The sequence below is a fragment of the Biomphalaria glabrata genome, chromosome 7, assembly GCF_947242115.1.
Source record: "Biomphalaria glabrata chromosome 7, xgBioGlab47.1, whole genome shotgun sequence".
NCBI classification, from domain to species: domain Eukaryota; kingdom Metazoa; phylum Mollusca; class Gastropoda; family Planorbidae; genus Biomphalaria; species Biomphalaria glabrata.
Window position 1 is genome coordinate 4670974 of NC_074717.1, and position 16314 is coordinate 4687287.

The 16314-nt window shown below is 37.2% G+C and overlaps 3 protein-coding genes across 4 annotated transcripts in view; all 3 read left to right on the plus strand.

Annotated features, from left to right (window-relative positions):
- The window catches only part of LOC106063694 (FMRFamide receptor-like), a 141034-nt gene that overhangs the window by 68773 nt on the left and 55947 nt on the right, over positions 1 to 16314 (plus strand). The window lies entirely within an intron of this gene.
- LOC129927318 (trichohyalin-like) lies at positions 6146 to 8371 on the plus strand. The gene is made up of 2 exons (XM_056035795.1): positions 6146 to 8241; positions 8333 to 8371. The coding sequence occupies exons 1-2, from the start codon at positions 6511 to 6513 to the stop codon at positions 8369 to 8371; spliced, it is 1770 nt and encodes a 589-aa protein (XP_055891770.1). The 5' UTR covers positions 6146 to 6510.
- LOC129927492 (uncharacterized) lies at positions 8420 to 14334 on the plus strand. The gene is made up of 2 exons (XM_056037030.1): positions 8420 to 13117; positions 13635 to 14334. Exon 1 carries the CDS (start codon positions 8437 to 8439, stop codon positions 13105 to 13107), a length of 4671 nt encoding a protein of 1556 aa, XP_055893005.1. The 5' UTR covers positions 8420 to 8436; the 3' UTR covers positions 13108 to 13117; positions 13635 to 14334.

Below are 16314 nucleotides of genomic sequence, written 5' to 3' on the forward strand. Positions count from 1 at the left end.
GTTTTTAAAAAAAAAAAAGATCTGTTGGCGGGAAGTTGGCTTGAAAGGGGAGATAAGCAATGTCTGTCGTCTGCTTGATGAATGTTAAAGAGATTTGTTGATTTTTTTGTCGTCTGATGATTGGATACGTCAAGAAATGTAACATATCATGTTTTAACGGTTTCCTATTGTAGACTGGAAATATATTATGAATTTACAAGTTTGACATTTTTAGGAGTTTATATACCGGTATATAATATACTAGCTCCCCGCAGGTCTTAATTTGAGTATCACATTTGACTAGAGTAACACCTTTAGTAAAATCACTAAATTTAGAAAGCCTTCAGGATAGAAGACTCAAAAGTAAAGTAGCAATCATACATAAAACACTGAACCATAATCTTCAAATACAAAAACAAAATTTAATAAAATACTCTGAAAGACACAAAGATAAAGGCACATTCCTCGTACCATATGCTAGGAGAAATTTGTACAAACACTCCTTCTTCCCTAGTGCTATTAGAGCATGGAATGGGTTGCCTGAGCTAGCCAGGAAAACCAGTGACTTGGCAGAATTTAAGTCATTGGTTAATATGCATGACTAAATGAATGACGCGTAGGACGTAATCATCTTCTTTTTGAAGTAACGTCTGTATTATATAAGATATAGTCACTGATGTCAGGTCTTTATATTATTTAATTAATAATTATTAAGTTGTCTAGGTATTAGATGTAGAGTTCGATCGGAGATTTTCTTTCTGTGCAAGCGTGGAGCCCTCGATTTACGCATGCGTGACCTTTCCGTGTTGTCTTATGTAAACATGGCTATATGATCTAGATCCATGAAGTAGTAATACTTTCATAGAATTGGGAAACTTTTTTTTTGTTGTGTTAAAAACAAAAGGTTTATGTAAGGGAAATACCAGTACATTTATAGCCATATCACTTATTACTGTAAGATTCATTTCCCTTTTCTGTATCAAACAAAACTAATTAATTACCACTAATTACGTAATCAAATTATCAATTGGTTAATATTTAGATGGATTCGTGTTTTGTTAGGGAGAATGGTAATTATGCAAAATTTGGACTTGATCCGAGAATGGGTGGAAATTATCTGTTCAAAATGTGTACCAGATAGAGTTGATATTCTTTTTTTTTTCTTCTTCTTCTTCTAGCCAGCTTTATTGCTACTGAGCTGTGAGCTCTTTTGCAGACTGTGCCAAGGAAAAAATAGTGTGCTGTTTTCTTCAGTTGTTCAGCACTGCCGTACAGGGTGTTGGTTATGTTGGGCTGGAGTGGAAGTAGGGTCTGCCAAAGGTGGATTAGGAAGAGGCATTCAAAGAGGATATGGTTTACGGTTTCATAAGGGTGGGCGCAGTGTCTGCAAAGGGGTAGTTGTTTGGAGTTTATTTTGTTCAGATGGTAATTTAATAGAGTTGATATAAGCTTTGTAAAAAAAAATATGACTGAGGTAAATGACATTAATATAGCCGGTCAATCTGTCTGTTTGGTTCGCTCACTCACTCTCTCTCTCTCCCTCTCTCTCTCTCCCTCTCTCTCTCTCTCCCTCTCTCTCTCTTTCTCCCTCTCTCTTTCTCCCTCTCTCTCTCATTCTCTCTCTCTCTCTTTCTTTCCCTCCCTCTCTCTGGCGTGGTTCCTCTTCCGTCACCTTGTGACGTTCATAAACTCTCGCCACTCTACGTCATAGAACTACAATGGATCTCAAAGGGGTGTAACTCATAGTCTCTTTTTTCTTGACGTTCTTATCAATGACATTGACGGAGCAAAGTAACCATTGAACTGATCGGCGCAGTGGTGTCCAGATTAAGCAGTGGGTTTGTCAGGGCTCTCCTGGTGTCAATGTCTTCACCGTGTCCTTTGATGTATTGACTTATCCCTGCCGTTTTAAAATTCAAATTTTTCTTACTATTAGAACCTAAAAGTATAAAGGTCATGGGAACCGCATACAAAAGGTTAAGGCCGCTGTATAGAAATCCTTTTGGTCTACCCTATATTCCAAGATGAAATCTTACTTTTTGTCAAACTGGGATTGGAACCGAAAGTCGTTCGATAGACATCACGGTGTTTATTCTGAGGCCACCAGTGTGACTATGTACGTGGGAGTAGAACTCAACATTGATATCTAGTTAGAAAACAAAAGAGGAGTTGATTCTGGCGCGCTTCCACGCTAGACACGCGCTCTTTTATTTTGGGAGTCTCTTTTGTGTATTGGATTGCATTCTGGGTAAACACGCTCTATGTTCACGATCTTTGTACACAAACATGAACACAATCTGTGTACATAATCTGTATGCACAATCTCTGTACATAATCTGTATACACTATCTTTGTACATAATCTGTATTCACAATCTCTGTACATAATATGTATACACAATCTGTGTACATAATCTGTATACACAATCTGTGTACATAATATGTATACACAATCTGTGTACATAATCTGTATACACAATCTGTGTACATAATCTGTATAAACAATCTGTGTACATAATCTGTGTACACAATTTGTGTACATAATTCGTATACACTATCTCTGTACCTAATCTGTATACACAATCTTTGTACATAATCTGGATACACACTCTTTGTACATAATAATTAATATCAGGTGACCGAGCCTCGCTCGGATGAATAATTTGTTAAGGAAGGATATATACCCGAAGTCATTTTGAGAATATTTTTGTACCAGGTGGCCGAACCTCGCTCTGTTAAATAATTTCGGAAGGTTATATACCCGAAGTCATTTTGGGAATATTCTTGTAATTACGAAAATGAACGATCGGATAAAGACTACTAATCTGAAGAGTTGTTTTAGTGTTCTGTTAGTTCTAATTGTAGGCCTAATTGTACATGTCGATTAAATTTAAAGTCTTTTAAGTCCTCCTACAGTCTAGACAAACTACAGCTCACGTCCGTCTTATAGTTTTACAATCTATCTTTTGCGTAAAACTATTGTGGCTTACTATTATTGGCTTGGAAGAAAGTCTTTGCAATGTAACTTCTTTACGTTATAGGGTAAAACATGCACTTAGTGACAAAGTAAAATGGCGCATTTTTTCTTATTAGACTTAAATCATGGCATTAGTTTTCTAAAGAAACGTTTCCGTGGGGCACCTCTGTTACGCCAAACAATATGCTCGTTACCCATACGGGATACGTGCCCTGCCCAGCCTGACAGTCGGACTATAGGAAGTTCATACCGGCTTTTGCCATCCATCCATCCTTGTGGTACTATGGCCTGCTTTTACACATCCATCCATTCAGATCTCTCCTGGCCCTAACTCCAAGCTTTTTACCGAGGTTTATAGTTAAATCAAAAGAGGCTGCAGTGTACTCAAACTCGTTGACCGCTAGATGGATATCATGTTTAGTGTGAGCAAGTAAGGCGTAGAGAAGCTGTGTTATGACCAGTTCCTTTGTTTTGGTACAGGAGAGGTAGACACTGAAGCATGAACACATGGTAATAATTCACCAGCAAAATAATAATAATAATAAGGCTTGTCTTAGAGTCCGAAAATTAATGAGGATTGCAGCTGTGACCTACATATCTTGCCACATCCAGGGCAAGCATAACCATTGTCCGCGATGCTCGATTAAGATTTTCTTTTAGCGTCTGCGTCTGTCCTCGGCAGCAAATTTTCTTTTGGTCTCAAATGTGTATCCGCGGCCTTTGTATAGAGGGAATTCTTTAAGTCCGACAGTTACGCTGGACAGAGCAGTATCCTATATGGGAGACGAATCTTAGACGAACGCATGCCAAAGGCAGTGTTTTTTTTGGTGAGCTAAAAAGTGGTCGACGTAACACCGAAACCCTTAAAAGACCAGCTTATGGCGCAAACTTGACTTAGCTGACATAGAAGAGAGCACATGGTTGCATGCAACCTCAGAACGAGACCGCTGGAGGTCACCAGCAAAATAAACAACAAAGTAAAAGGTATCTACACCGCTCTACACAATTAAAGTGTAAACAACTTATTAAGCACTTAAAACACAATAACTAATCATATATCGGCACATTTAATTTCATTACTTTTCTTTCATAGTTCTATAATAAATCAATCTACATTAAGATGGTGCGCAAATGTTTCATTAGGTCTATTGATTCTTTAGAACTCGTTATTGTTTGCAAAGAAATATTTTAGTGTACTGCGGTAAGCCTAGTGACGTAAGCAGCGTTTTTCCCGTTTACGTCATGGAAAATTTTCATTCATAAAACATTCTAGCCAAAACTAATTTTTCGATAATGAGGCATTTTCAAACCGATATAACGGTCGACCTCGAGTTTTCCCGATGTGGCCAATGAGTTGAGAATTTTTTTCTCACTATTATGCACATACCATGAACTTTTAAAGAAAATCGTTAGAGCCGTTTTCGAAATAAAATTTATATATATATATAAATATAAATATATATACATACATACATACATACATACATACATACAAGAATTGCTCGCTTAAGAGTATAGGATTCACAATTATTGTACTAAATCTTTGTCCATAATCTTTATTCAATTTCGACAATCGTTGTACAATGTACACAATCTATCTTTACACTCTTTGACACAATACGTGTATTTATTGACACAATCTGTCTACTCTACCGCTATTTCATGTGTGTACTTTATCTGTAGCCCTCCCCCCACCCCCCGAATACTTTTTTTTTACATTATATTTCAAGCCGCAACTACGACCATAATTCATTTGTCCACTTCGTGACTACGATGTAAATGGACATAATAAGGTCGTAGCCATTACGACCCTGTTTTCTAAATGGTGATCTATGTCTGTTTCCCCCTTCCCCGCGCGCCCAGTCGTTTGACCAGATCTAATACCCTAATGGACATGCGCAGAGACCCAATAGTCCCATCCGGTAGAGCAATGCCATTCTCTTGGACATAAGAAAGCATTGATATGGATGTCCTTTGATAGGCTCCGTCCGAAGTATTGACCCCTCTGTCCAGATACACGATGACCATACTTCCTTCCTCGTCAATTAAATATTCAACCAGTGGTCTGCGCAAGAATACAAAACAAAAAAGGGAAACCTTTCTGAGAGCGACGTGTGCAATTTACAATTTGCATCATGTCTTGTTCCGCTGCGTTTGGATACTTCAGAACTGGCGGTGAAAAGACAAAAAAATAGTCCCATAATCCTATACTCTTAAGCGAGCAATTCTTGTATGTATGTATGTATGTATGTATATATATATATATATTTATATTTATATATATATATAAATTTTATTTCGAAAACGGCTCTAACGATTTTCTTTAAAATTTCAAGGTATGTGCATAATAGTGAGAAAAAAATTCTCAACTCATTGGCCACATCGGGAAAACTCAAGGTCGACCGTTATATCGGTTTGAAAATGCCTCATTATCGAAAAATTAATTTTGGCTAGAATGTTTTATGAATGAAAATTTTCTATATGACGTCAATGGGAAAAAAACTTGACACCGCTTACGTCACTAGGCTCACAGCAGAAAAGAAAAAAAAACTTTACACCTCCTACGTCACTGGCTTACAGCCGTTCACTAAAGCATTTCTTTGCTACAAGTTTTATCGCGTTTCAATGAATAAAAAGACACAACATTTTGCGCACCGTAGTTGAAGGTTTAGAACAGTGTTTGCGTTCATTTTTAACTGAACATCAATTGATCAAGCACGTGGTTATCTGAAGACGCCCAAGTGTTTACAAGTGTTTCTACAAATTAAACATTTCATCCCTGTTAAATAAGGTAAGTGAAAAGAAGAATTTGATTTATGTGCATAACTTTAATTAGCTAGAATGTAGGCCGAAAGGAATAGATATGGTCCTTATGGATTTTGATTCTGGAATCTACGTCTAAATCTAGATCTTGATTCAAGACAGCTAGATTCCCAGGGGATGCAACTGCTATGTTGCTCGCCATTATTCTTGCACAATAGATGGAGGTTTACGACGTAGGCTAATAAGATTTCTAGAGGATGGTGACTTATCCCTAAGCAGCAACATGATACTTTTCTTTTGTTTGTTGGGAATGGTTATAAAACATCTCATCTAGCTATTGGCCACAAAACAGCTCATCTAGCTATTGGCCACAAAACAGCTCATCTAGCTATTGGCCACAAAACAGATCATCCAGCTATTGGCCACAAAACAACAAATCTAGATCTAGCTATTGGCCACTAAACAGTTAAATCCAATGAGTCAATACAATCCATCTATGGGATAGAAATGTTCACATGCAATTGTGGAGTGGAATTGGTGTGAACGTCCATTTCATTTGCCATAGCTCTAATGTTTTTTTTTTAATATAATGCACACATTTTAATACTATTATTACTAATACTATTATTTATGTAAGCATTATTATTTATTATTTTATTAATTGTTATTATGAAGTTAATATTTATTGATATAACGTTATTATTCGGAATTTTAATATTCAGTAGTGTAATATAGTATACCAATTATATTTTTACAAAAAAAACACCAATTTAATCCATTGCTATTAGGAAGATGCCGCGGCCAAGAAAACGTCAGTTATTCAACTTCAACCAAGAATCTAGAGAAGGAAACAACAACGCTGATCCAGCTAAAGTCCCTCGCCTTTCTTTGGTTTTACATGAACGGGATTCAACTTCAATAAATTGCCAGTCTTCATTGAATCACCAGCCTTCAACTACAATAAATTGCCAGTCTTCATTGAATCATCAGCCTTCAACTTCAATAAATTGCCAGTCTCCAGTGAATCACCAGCCCTCATTTTCAATAAATTGCCAGTCTCCAGTGAATCACCAGTCTTCAACTTCAATAAATTGCCAGTCTTCAGTGAATCATCAGTCTTCAACTTCAATAAATTGCCAGTCTCCAGTGAATAACCAGTCTTCAACTTCAATGAATTGCCAGTCTCCAGTGAATCATCAGTCTTCAACTTTAATAAATTGCCAGTCTTCATTAAATCACCAGCCTTCAACTTCAATGAATTGCCAGTCTCCAGTGAATCACCAGTCTTCAACTTTAATAAATTGCCAGTCTTCATTAAATCACCAGTCTTCAACTTCAATAAATTGCCAGTCTCCAGTGAATCACCAGCCTTCAAATACGACAAATCTCAGAGAAGCTTCAACTAGAGCAAATGCAGTTATTAGAAATATCGTCAAACTAGAAAATTCTGAGAAGCGTTTAAGGAAACTTGAGGATCTGCGACTTCGAGCTTCACGACGACTTAAAGTGGAAACTTGCACACAGTATTCTCAGAGACTTGAAGATCTGCGGCAGAGAGCTTCACATCGACTTCAAGCGGAAACTTGCACACAGTATTCTCAGAGACTTGAGGATCTGCGACAGAGAGCTTCACAGCGACTTCAAGCGGAAACTTGCACACAATATTCTCAGCGACTTGAGGATTTGCGACAGAGAGCTTCACAGCGACTTCAAGCGGAAACATGCGCACAATATTCTCAGCGTCTTGAGGATCTGCGACAGACAGCTTCACAGCGACTTCAAGCAGAAACATGCGCACAATATTCTCAGCGACTTGACGACATGCGACAACGAACTTCAAGACGATATGTAAATGAAACTCCCATAGAATATTCTAAGCGACTTGACGACTTGCGACGAAGAGCTTCACAGCGACTGGAAACTGAGTCTCCAACAGAATATTCCAAACGACTTTATGACATGCAAAATCGTGCTTTACAACGAACAAATAATGAAACGCCTACTCAACGAAATGAGAGACTTGAAGAAATGCGACAGCAAGCAGCCTTAAGATTATCTGAAGAAACTGACGAACAACGCATCGAGAGACTTGAAGAAATGAGACAGCAAGCAGCCATAAGATTATCTGAAGAAACCCACGAACAACGCATCGAGAGACTTGAAGAAATGAGACAAGGGGCAGCCATAAGATTATCTAAAGAAACCCACGAACAACGAAATGAGAGACTTGAAGAAATGAGACAAGGGGCAGCCATAAGATTATCTAAAGAAACCCACGAACAACGAAATGAGAGACTTGAAGAAATGAGACAAGGGGCAGCCATAAGATTATCTGAAGAAACCCACGAACAACGCATCGAGAGACTTGAAGAAATGAGACAAGGGGCAGCCATAAGATTATCTAAAGAAACCCACGAACAACGAAATGAGAGACTTGAAGAAATGAGACAAGGGGCAGCCATAAGATTATCTGAAGAAACCCACGAACAACGCATCGAGAGACTTGAAGAAATGAGACAAGGGGCAGCCATAAGATTATCTAAAGAAACCCACGAACAACGAAATGAGAGACTTGAAGAAATGAGACAAGGGGCAGCCATAAGATTATCTGAAGAAACCCACGAACAACGCATCGAGAGACTTGAAGAAATGAGACAAGGGGCAGCCATAAGATTATCTAAAGAAACCGACGAACAACGCAATGAGAGACTTGAAGAAATGAGACAGCAAGCAGCCATAAGATTATCTGAAGAAACCCACGAACAACGCATCGAGAGACTTGAAGAAATGAGACAAGGGGCAGCCATAAGATTATCTGAAGAAACCCACGAACAACGCATCGAGAGACTTGAAGAAATGAGACAAGGGGCAGCCATAAGATTATCTGAAGAAACCGACGAACAACGCAATGAGAGACTTGAAGAAATGAGACAGCGGGCAACACTAAGGTTATCTGCAGAAACGAAGATAAAAGAGGACCAACGTTTGGAGGAACAAAGACGGCGTGACGCAAGACGAAGAGCAGCCTTGGAGAAAACTAAAGTACAAACGTACAAGAGCGCAGTGAACTCAAGTGTTAACTATAGATCATTGGGCCCCTTTACAATTACATGCATACATTGCCAGGCGATACATTTTCCAGAGGAAAGAGTTGGCAACAAAGTTAACAGAGACTCCTTCGGGGACTGCTGTTTACATGGTCGAATTTCCCTGGAAGCTCCTATCTTTCCAAATGAATTAATTATTTTGTTTTTAGGTCAGCACCCTTTGGCACAGGAATTTCATAAGAAGATACGAAATTTAAATGCATGCTTTTCATTGGCATCATTTAATGTGGATGACGACAGGACAATTAATAGCCACGGCATTTATAGTTTCATCGCAGCAGGGATGATTTATCATAAAATAAATTTGGCTGTTCATCCAACACAAAATCCAAATGGTGACTACGAAAGACCACAATATGGTCAGCTCTACTTTCTGGATCCCGACGATGCTGTGAATGAAAGAATTCATCATCCATACAATAGTGACATCAACCAAGACTTAATGAATAGATTGGAGAAAATCATACGCGCCGTCAATTGTTTCGCTCAGGCATTTAAAATGATGAGAGAAGTGGAGACAGAAACTAGACAACTTGCATCAGCAAACGGAATAGCACCTCCACATGTTCGACTTTTGTTTACTAATCCTGATGGTTTTGATATCAGGCGCTACAATGTCCCCTCATCCAATGAAGTATGTGCTGTGCTGACACTGAATGCTGATCAAAGCATTCCAGCTAATGAAATGGTTGTACATCAGCGAGGCAAAGAAATAGTTACTTTAAAGAACACAGACAAACGAACAGAGCCCTTCACATATCCATTATTTTATCCTAAAGGCACCTTTGGATATTCTGTGGATCTAAAGCTACAACAGCCTTATCCCAGTCGGCAGCATCTAACAAGACTGGAAATGGCACAATACCGTATTGCTTATCGCAAAGGACTCACCAAAAATCTCCCACTTGAAAAAGATCGAAGCGATCTTGATCTACGTGAAACACAATTCAACGCACTACATTTTGGTGGCCGACTGTTTCAGCAGTATCTGGTTGACACATTTATTAGAGTCGAACGCGATCGCATCCAGTGGATCAAGTCCAACCAAAAGAAGATTCTGGCTGAAAAATACATAGGAGTGTCTAACTTTCTTAAAGAACTGGCTGAAAAGAAAGATGCTGTTGTTGGTGAAACCATCATTTTACCATCCTCCTTCCCAGGCTCAACACGATACTATGCTGAACAATTTGAAGACGCCATGGCTATAGTACGACGCTTCGGTTCACCAGACTTCTTTATAACCATGACATGTAATCCGGAATGGCCTGAAATAAAAGAAGCTGCCCGTATTGTTACCGAGGAAGGGTTTGTTATTCAGCAGCGAGCTCAAGATCGTCCTGATCTCGTTGCGAGAGTAGCAAAGCTGAAGTTTGAAACCATTATTGAGGAATTGTACAAGAAACAAATCTTTGGGAAAGTAGCAGCCTATGTTTATACTATTGAATTTCAAAAGCGTGGTCTCCCTCACATGCATCTTTTACTAATTATGAGATCGGAAGACAAAGTGCACAATCCTGATGAGCTAGATGATTTAATTTCTGCTGAGATCCCAGACAACACAGATCCTGAGTTGCGAGAACTGGTATTGAAATGGATGATCCATAATCCTTGCGGTGAACATGACTTAAATGCGTCATGCATGAAAAACCACAATGGAAAAATTCACTGCCGTTTCGATTTCCCCAAACCTTTTCAAGAAACAACATCACTGGTTGACGACGAAAAACCAAAATTAAGACGTCGGTATGATTCCAGACTGGACCAGCAGAGCCCTGAATTTTCTCACGAACTAGCTGTCTACCGAAAAGACAAGTCTGGTAGAAGAATAACCAGAGACAACCGCCACGTGGCTCCTTACAATGCATATTTGCTGAAACTTTTCAATTGCCACATAAACGTTGAATTTGTTGGAAGCATTAGAGCAGTGAAATATTTATACAAATATATTTACAAAGGACATGACTGCGCCTATATTAAAATTGTGGAGGAGCAAAAAAGAATAAATTATAATGAACCAGACACATACATTGAAGGGCGGTGCATCACACCACCGGAGGCTTGCTGGCGTTTATCTGGAAATGAACTCCAAAAGAAGAGCCATGTAGTGCAACGTCTTGACATACATCTTCCTGGTCACTACCGAATGTCAGACATTGTGAATGTGCAAGAAGATCTGGCGGACACTGGCATTAAGGGTTCCACATTGGAGTCTTATTTCAAAACCAATGCAACCAAGAAGCAAAAAGAAGAAGCTAACCGTCTTGCTGGACTGGATGAAGAAATTACCTACCACTTTTATTGGCAGATGCCCGAGCATTTTAAATGGATCGGAAGGACGAGTGAATGGGTTGAGAGGCTTCGACAAATCAATGTTATTGGTCGTATCCACAGCGTTAATTTTGTTGCCCAGCCAGAGTTATACCATCTCAGGATGCTTTTGTACCACGTCAATGACGCTACAAGTTTTGACGAACTTCTTAAATTTAATGGTATCAGGCATGCCACGTTCAAGCAAGCGTGTCTTGCTCGAGGGCTTGCCTATGATGACCAACAGTGGATAGATGGTCTGCAGGAATCGGCCATGTCAAAAACACCTAGAGCCATGAGAACACTATTTACACAGATTTTAATATTTGGATCTCCAGAAAATCCAAAAAGACTTTGGGAAATGTTCAAAGCAGATCTGGCTGAAGATTTTCTTCTAGAAATAGAACGCACAGGTGGCCGAGTGGAAGACGCGATAAATCATACCTATCGAATTATCGCCTCCAAATTAAATACCGAAGCCACAGAAGGCAGAGATTTTCAGTACTGGGTCAACACCTTTGGCATGGACAACATTGACTTTGTCAATAACCATTTAAATGTGGATATGCTTAACAACGACTGCTCAATACTGGAAGGGGAACGGTTGTATGGACTCCTAAAAGGGAAACAGCTTGACATAGTGAATACCATTCTTGATGCTGTCACAAGTCATAACTCTGGACCAAGATGTTTTTTTATTGATGGACCTGGAGGTACTGGAAAAACGTTTGTGTACAAAACTATTTATCACATTCTTCGGGGTCGAAATTTCAATGTGAAATGTATGGCATTTACAGGAATAGCATCAATTCTTTTGCCTAATGGACGCACCTCACACAAAACATTTGGCCTCAGTGTGCCCCTTACACCTGAATCAGTTTCAAACATAAAGCTAGGATCAATGAAAGCTGCTCAGTTAGCGGAAGTTGATGTATTTTTAATGGATGAGGCCCCTATGCTGCCAAAATACGGACTTTCTACCGTAGACCAGCTACTAAGAGCAATCGGCAATGCAAAAGAGCCTTTTGGAGGAAAAACAATAGTTTTGGGGGGCGACTTCCGGCAATGTCTTCCAATTCAGCCACGAGCTAACAGAAGTGAGCTTTTAGACGTATCCCTTAAAAAGAGTGACTTATGGAGACATTTTAGAATATTTCGATTAACCAGAAATATGAGAGTTGATGAAGAAGAGACGGATTTTGCCGAGTTTCTTTTAAGGATTGGAGACGGTGAACTGCCATTGAATGATATGGGTGAAATAGCATTGCCACAAGATGTCATCTCAAAAACAAACATTATTGACGAAGTTTATGGGGAATGTTTGGCAGATAAAAGTTACGAACAAATGAAAGACAGGGCAATTCTGGCTCCCTTAAACAAAGATGTCAATTTAATCAATTGTGAGCTTATAGACAGATTACCTGGAGAGGAAAAAGTCTATTTTAGCTTTGATTCAATCAAGGATATGTCAGAAGGTACACTTCAATTTACCACAGAATTTTTAAATTCCATAGACATCGCTGATTTGCCTCCACACAAACTAAAACTAAAAAAAAACACAATTATCATGCTACTTAGGAACTTAGATGTTTCAGAAGGACTCTGTAATGGGACGAGGCTCATTGTCACTGAACTGTGTAACAACATAATTATTGCTAAGATTCTAACTGGCGAACATTTTGGAAAGGCTGTTCACATTCCCAGAATCACTCTAGATTCCAGTAAGGGGAAACTTGGATGCACAATGCAGCGCCATCAATTTCCTGTGACCCCTGCTTTTGCCATGACAGTCCACAAATCACAAGGTCAAACATTCCAGTTCGTTGGAGTTGATCTCAGGGTCCCAGTCTTTATGCATGGTATGCTGTATGTGGCCTTTTCAAGAGTGAAACGACAAAGTTGTTTGAAAGTCCTTCTTCCCCGAGACAACGCAAATTACACCCGGAACGTTGTGTGGAAGGAAGTGTTGAACTAAGATAAAGAAGGTTAGTATTAGGAGAGTCAAAAGTTACCTACTTTCCTAGAATCTAGATATATAGGTATTGTGTTATAATTATTTATAAATAACACTTTCTAATAGGTATCTGTAATAAGGCTTAAAACATTTGGTAGTTGATTTTTTTCTTTGAAAAACGTGGATGGGAAATAGGGATTGTATTAGCTGTAAAATGTCCATATTCTCAACTCATTCTAATGCTGAAATATAATGTGCAATGCAATGCTACGGTGGTATGGATAAAGTAATCCCAACAGTTTTTGCACTATGTTTGATAATAAACTTCGCTATGAATAGGCTGAACATCATAGAGTTCAAACTTTGAGTTCTAAAATTTGTTAACCATTAAAATACAACTATTTGTTAGTCGAACATCAGAACGATATGTAACTTCGACCTTTTATTTTATGTCGGCAAATCAATTTAAAATACAAATATAATTATTGTTTGAAATTTTATTATAAGAACAACACAAATTAAGATTAATTTGGATATTCCTATTACAGCCTGTTTGTACCGGAGAATTGATGTACTGGATAACAAGTGGTAGTGGGAAGCAGAGATGTGAGTCCTCATTAGACATTGCTATGCTAGCTCCGTGGCTTTGAACCAACGTTAGACTATCTATGACCAGCGTTCATCTGACTCAAGGAAGATTTGATAATGTACCTAAGGCGTGTCTAACTGCAAGATCCACAGACCTAATTGTTTATGTTTTATCTCTTTGGATATGACATACCTTTATTATAAAACAATAATAATCCACTCTAGCCCTACAATTTATGTCTGGAAGAAGTAGAGTTCTTTAGTGCTTGTATATGTTTACCAAAGAACAGTTTTAGTAGATCAGATAAAAAAACTAAAATATGTCTTACATTTCTACAAAATCGATGCATTGAAACAAATGGAGATCATAGAGATCAAAAGTGATCTAATAATAGTGAACATTTGGTGAAACTGCTCAACATGTATTTTGTACATGAATCAAATCTTTTTTGCACCAACATTATATTTTTTTTATCAATTTATTTTTGTTCTCTAGGAAACTCTTGGGTTTTGCAGTATTTGTTTAATACTGCAGTTAAGTATCCTTTTTTTTTCTAATACCATTAAATTTAACTATTATGTATAATTATTAAATGTATATAATCAAGTATTATGTATGGTAATTACATTTAAGTAACACAGTTTTATGTATGGTCATTACATTCATGTATCCAAGTAGTATGTACAGTCATTACATTCAAGTAGCCTATCCAAGTTATATGTAAAGTCATTACAATTAAATATCAAAGTATTATGTATGCTTAATACATTTAGGTAACCAATTATTATGTATGCTTATTACATTTAGGTAACCAAGTAGTATGAATGGTCATTACATTTAAGTATCAAAGTATTATGTATGGTCATTACAATCAAGTATCCAAGTATTAGTATGTATGGTCATTATAATTAAGTATCAAAGTAGTATGTATGGTCATTACATTTAAGCATCCAAGTAAAATATATGGCCATTACATTTAGATAACCAAGTATTATGTATGGTCATTACATTTAGATAACCAAGTATTATGTATGGTCATTACATTTAGATAACCAAGTATTATGTATGGTCATTACATTTAAGCATCCAAGTAAAATATATGATCATTACATTTAGATAACCAAGTATTATGTATGGTCATTACATTCAAGTATCCAAATTATATGTATGGTCATTACAAGTATTATCTATTATCATTACATTGAAGTAACCAAGTGTTATGTATTGTCATTACATTTAGGTAAAAATGGTTTATGTATGACTATTACATTTATTATATGTTCTTTTTAATAATGCTATGTATCTCTTTGTGCCATTAGTTCTTTTGCCTTCTTAGCCAAAAAAAAATGTTATTTATGATATTTGTTTGAAAGGCATTGATCATGCATTAACTGATTTTTATTAACTGATGGGAATGAGATAAAAGTTAAGCAATCCAGTAGATTGCTAGCATTTCTAAGTAAAGTAATGAAATGTCTTTTAAATATAGATAAAAAAAAATATTTAGCTGTGCAAGTTCAGTTCTTTTTCTAGGCTTATATTCACTATTACTAAGGGCTAAATTCTAAACATTGTATAAAGTAGTCAAATGTGTGAGTAATATCATTAGGACTTTTACAGTAACACTTAATGTAATTGTACTTTATAAATTGATGACTACATAGCTGACATTATATCTTGTTAGTGTGTCTGTTTCACAATGAGTTGAATGTGTGTAAGCAAGTTTCTATACAAGTTAATGTCTTCAAGTGAAAGTAAAATGGTAGAAATAAAAATATTCTATTAATATTTATATTCAATATATTTCACGTTCCTCAATGAATTAAAATCATTTAAGCTTTTATACTATACAATAGCTCTCTTTTTTTTTTTTAATTTTGTTTGCATCTAATGTTGTTTTTAAAAAAAAATCTTCTTTAGTAACTAAAGGTTTTCACATTATAACTGCCATCTGTTGTTTGTTTTTGGTTACATCTAATGCCATTTGAGAAAGATTGTCTTTTAATATTATTCAACAAATAATGGTGACCAAAAAGCTTCTTTTAATTGAAGTTAGAATTATTTCATTTCATTTTCCTTTTATTGCCATCAAAATGTAATTCCTAATTAAAAGAAAATCAACTTGTATAATCTTTAAATAAATCCGTAGCATCTGCTAACCTTGCAATTATGAACACATGGTCCTGCTCTTCGGTTGTCCACTAAATACTTTACGACAGTGTATTATATTTTTAAAAATCCATGAATGTAGTCATGTTTGTTTCAACCAAATTTCAGTAAGTAATAAATTAAATGCATTATAGAACCGAGCTAGGATCGGTCATCCCGGTACTAAAAGAAAAACTAACAGGAGGCAAGAAAAGGAAAATAGATTTCTATCTTGGAAACTGAATGGAGTTATGTTCTCCTGTTATTAGTATCTTGTATTGTAGATTCAAGTAGATCAGCGGTTTTCAACCTTTTAAGCTTGACGACCCCTTTTTACTATCCCCCACTCTGCCGCGACCCCCCCCCCCCCGCCATAACATACACAGCAATAGAAGAATACACTAAATACAATCCATACTTTCGATGGTCTTAGGCGACACTTGACAAATCGTCAATCGACCCCTCAAGGGGTCGCGACACACAGGCTGAGA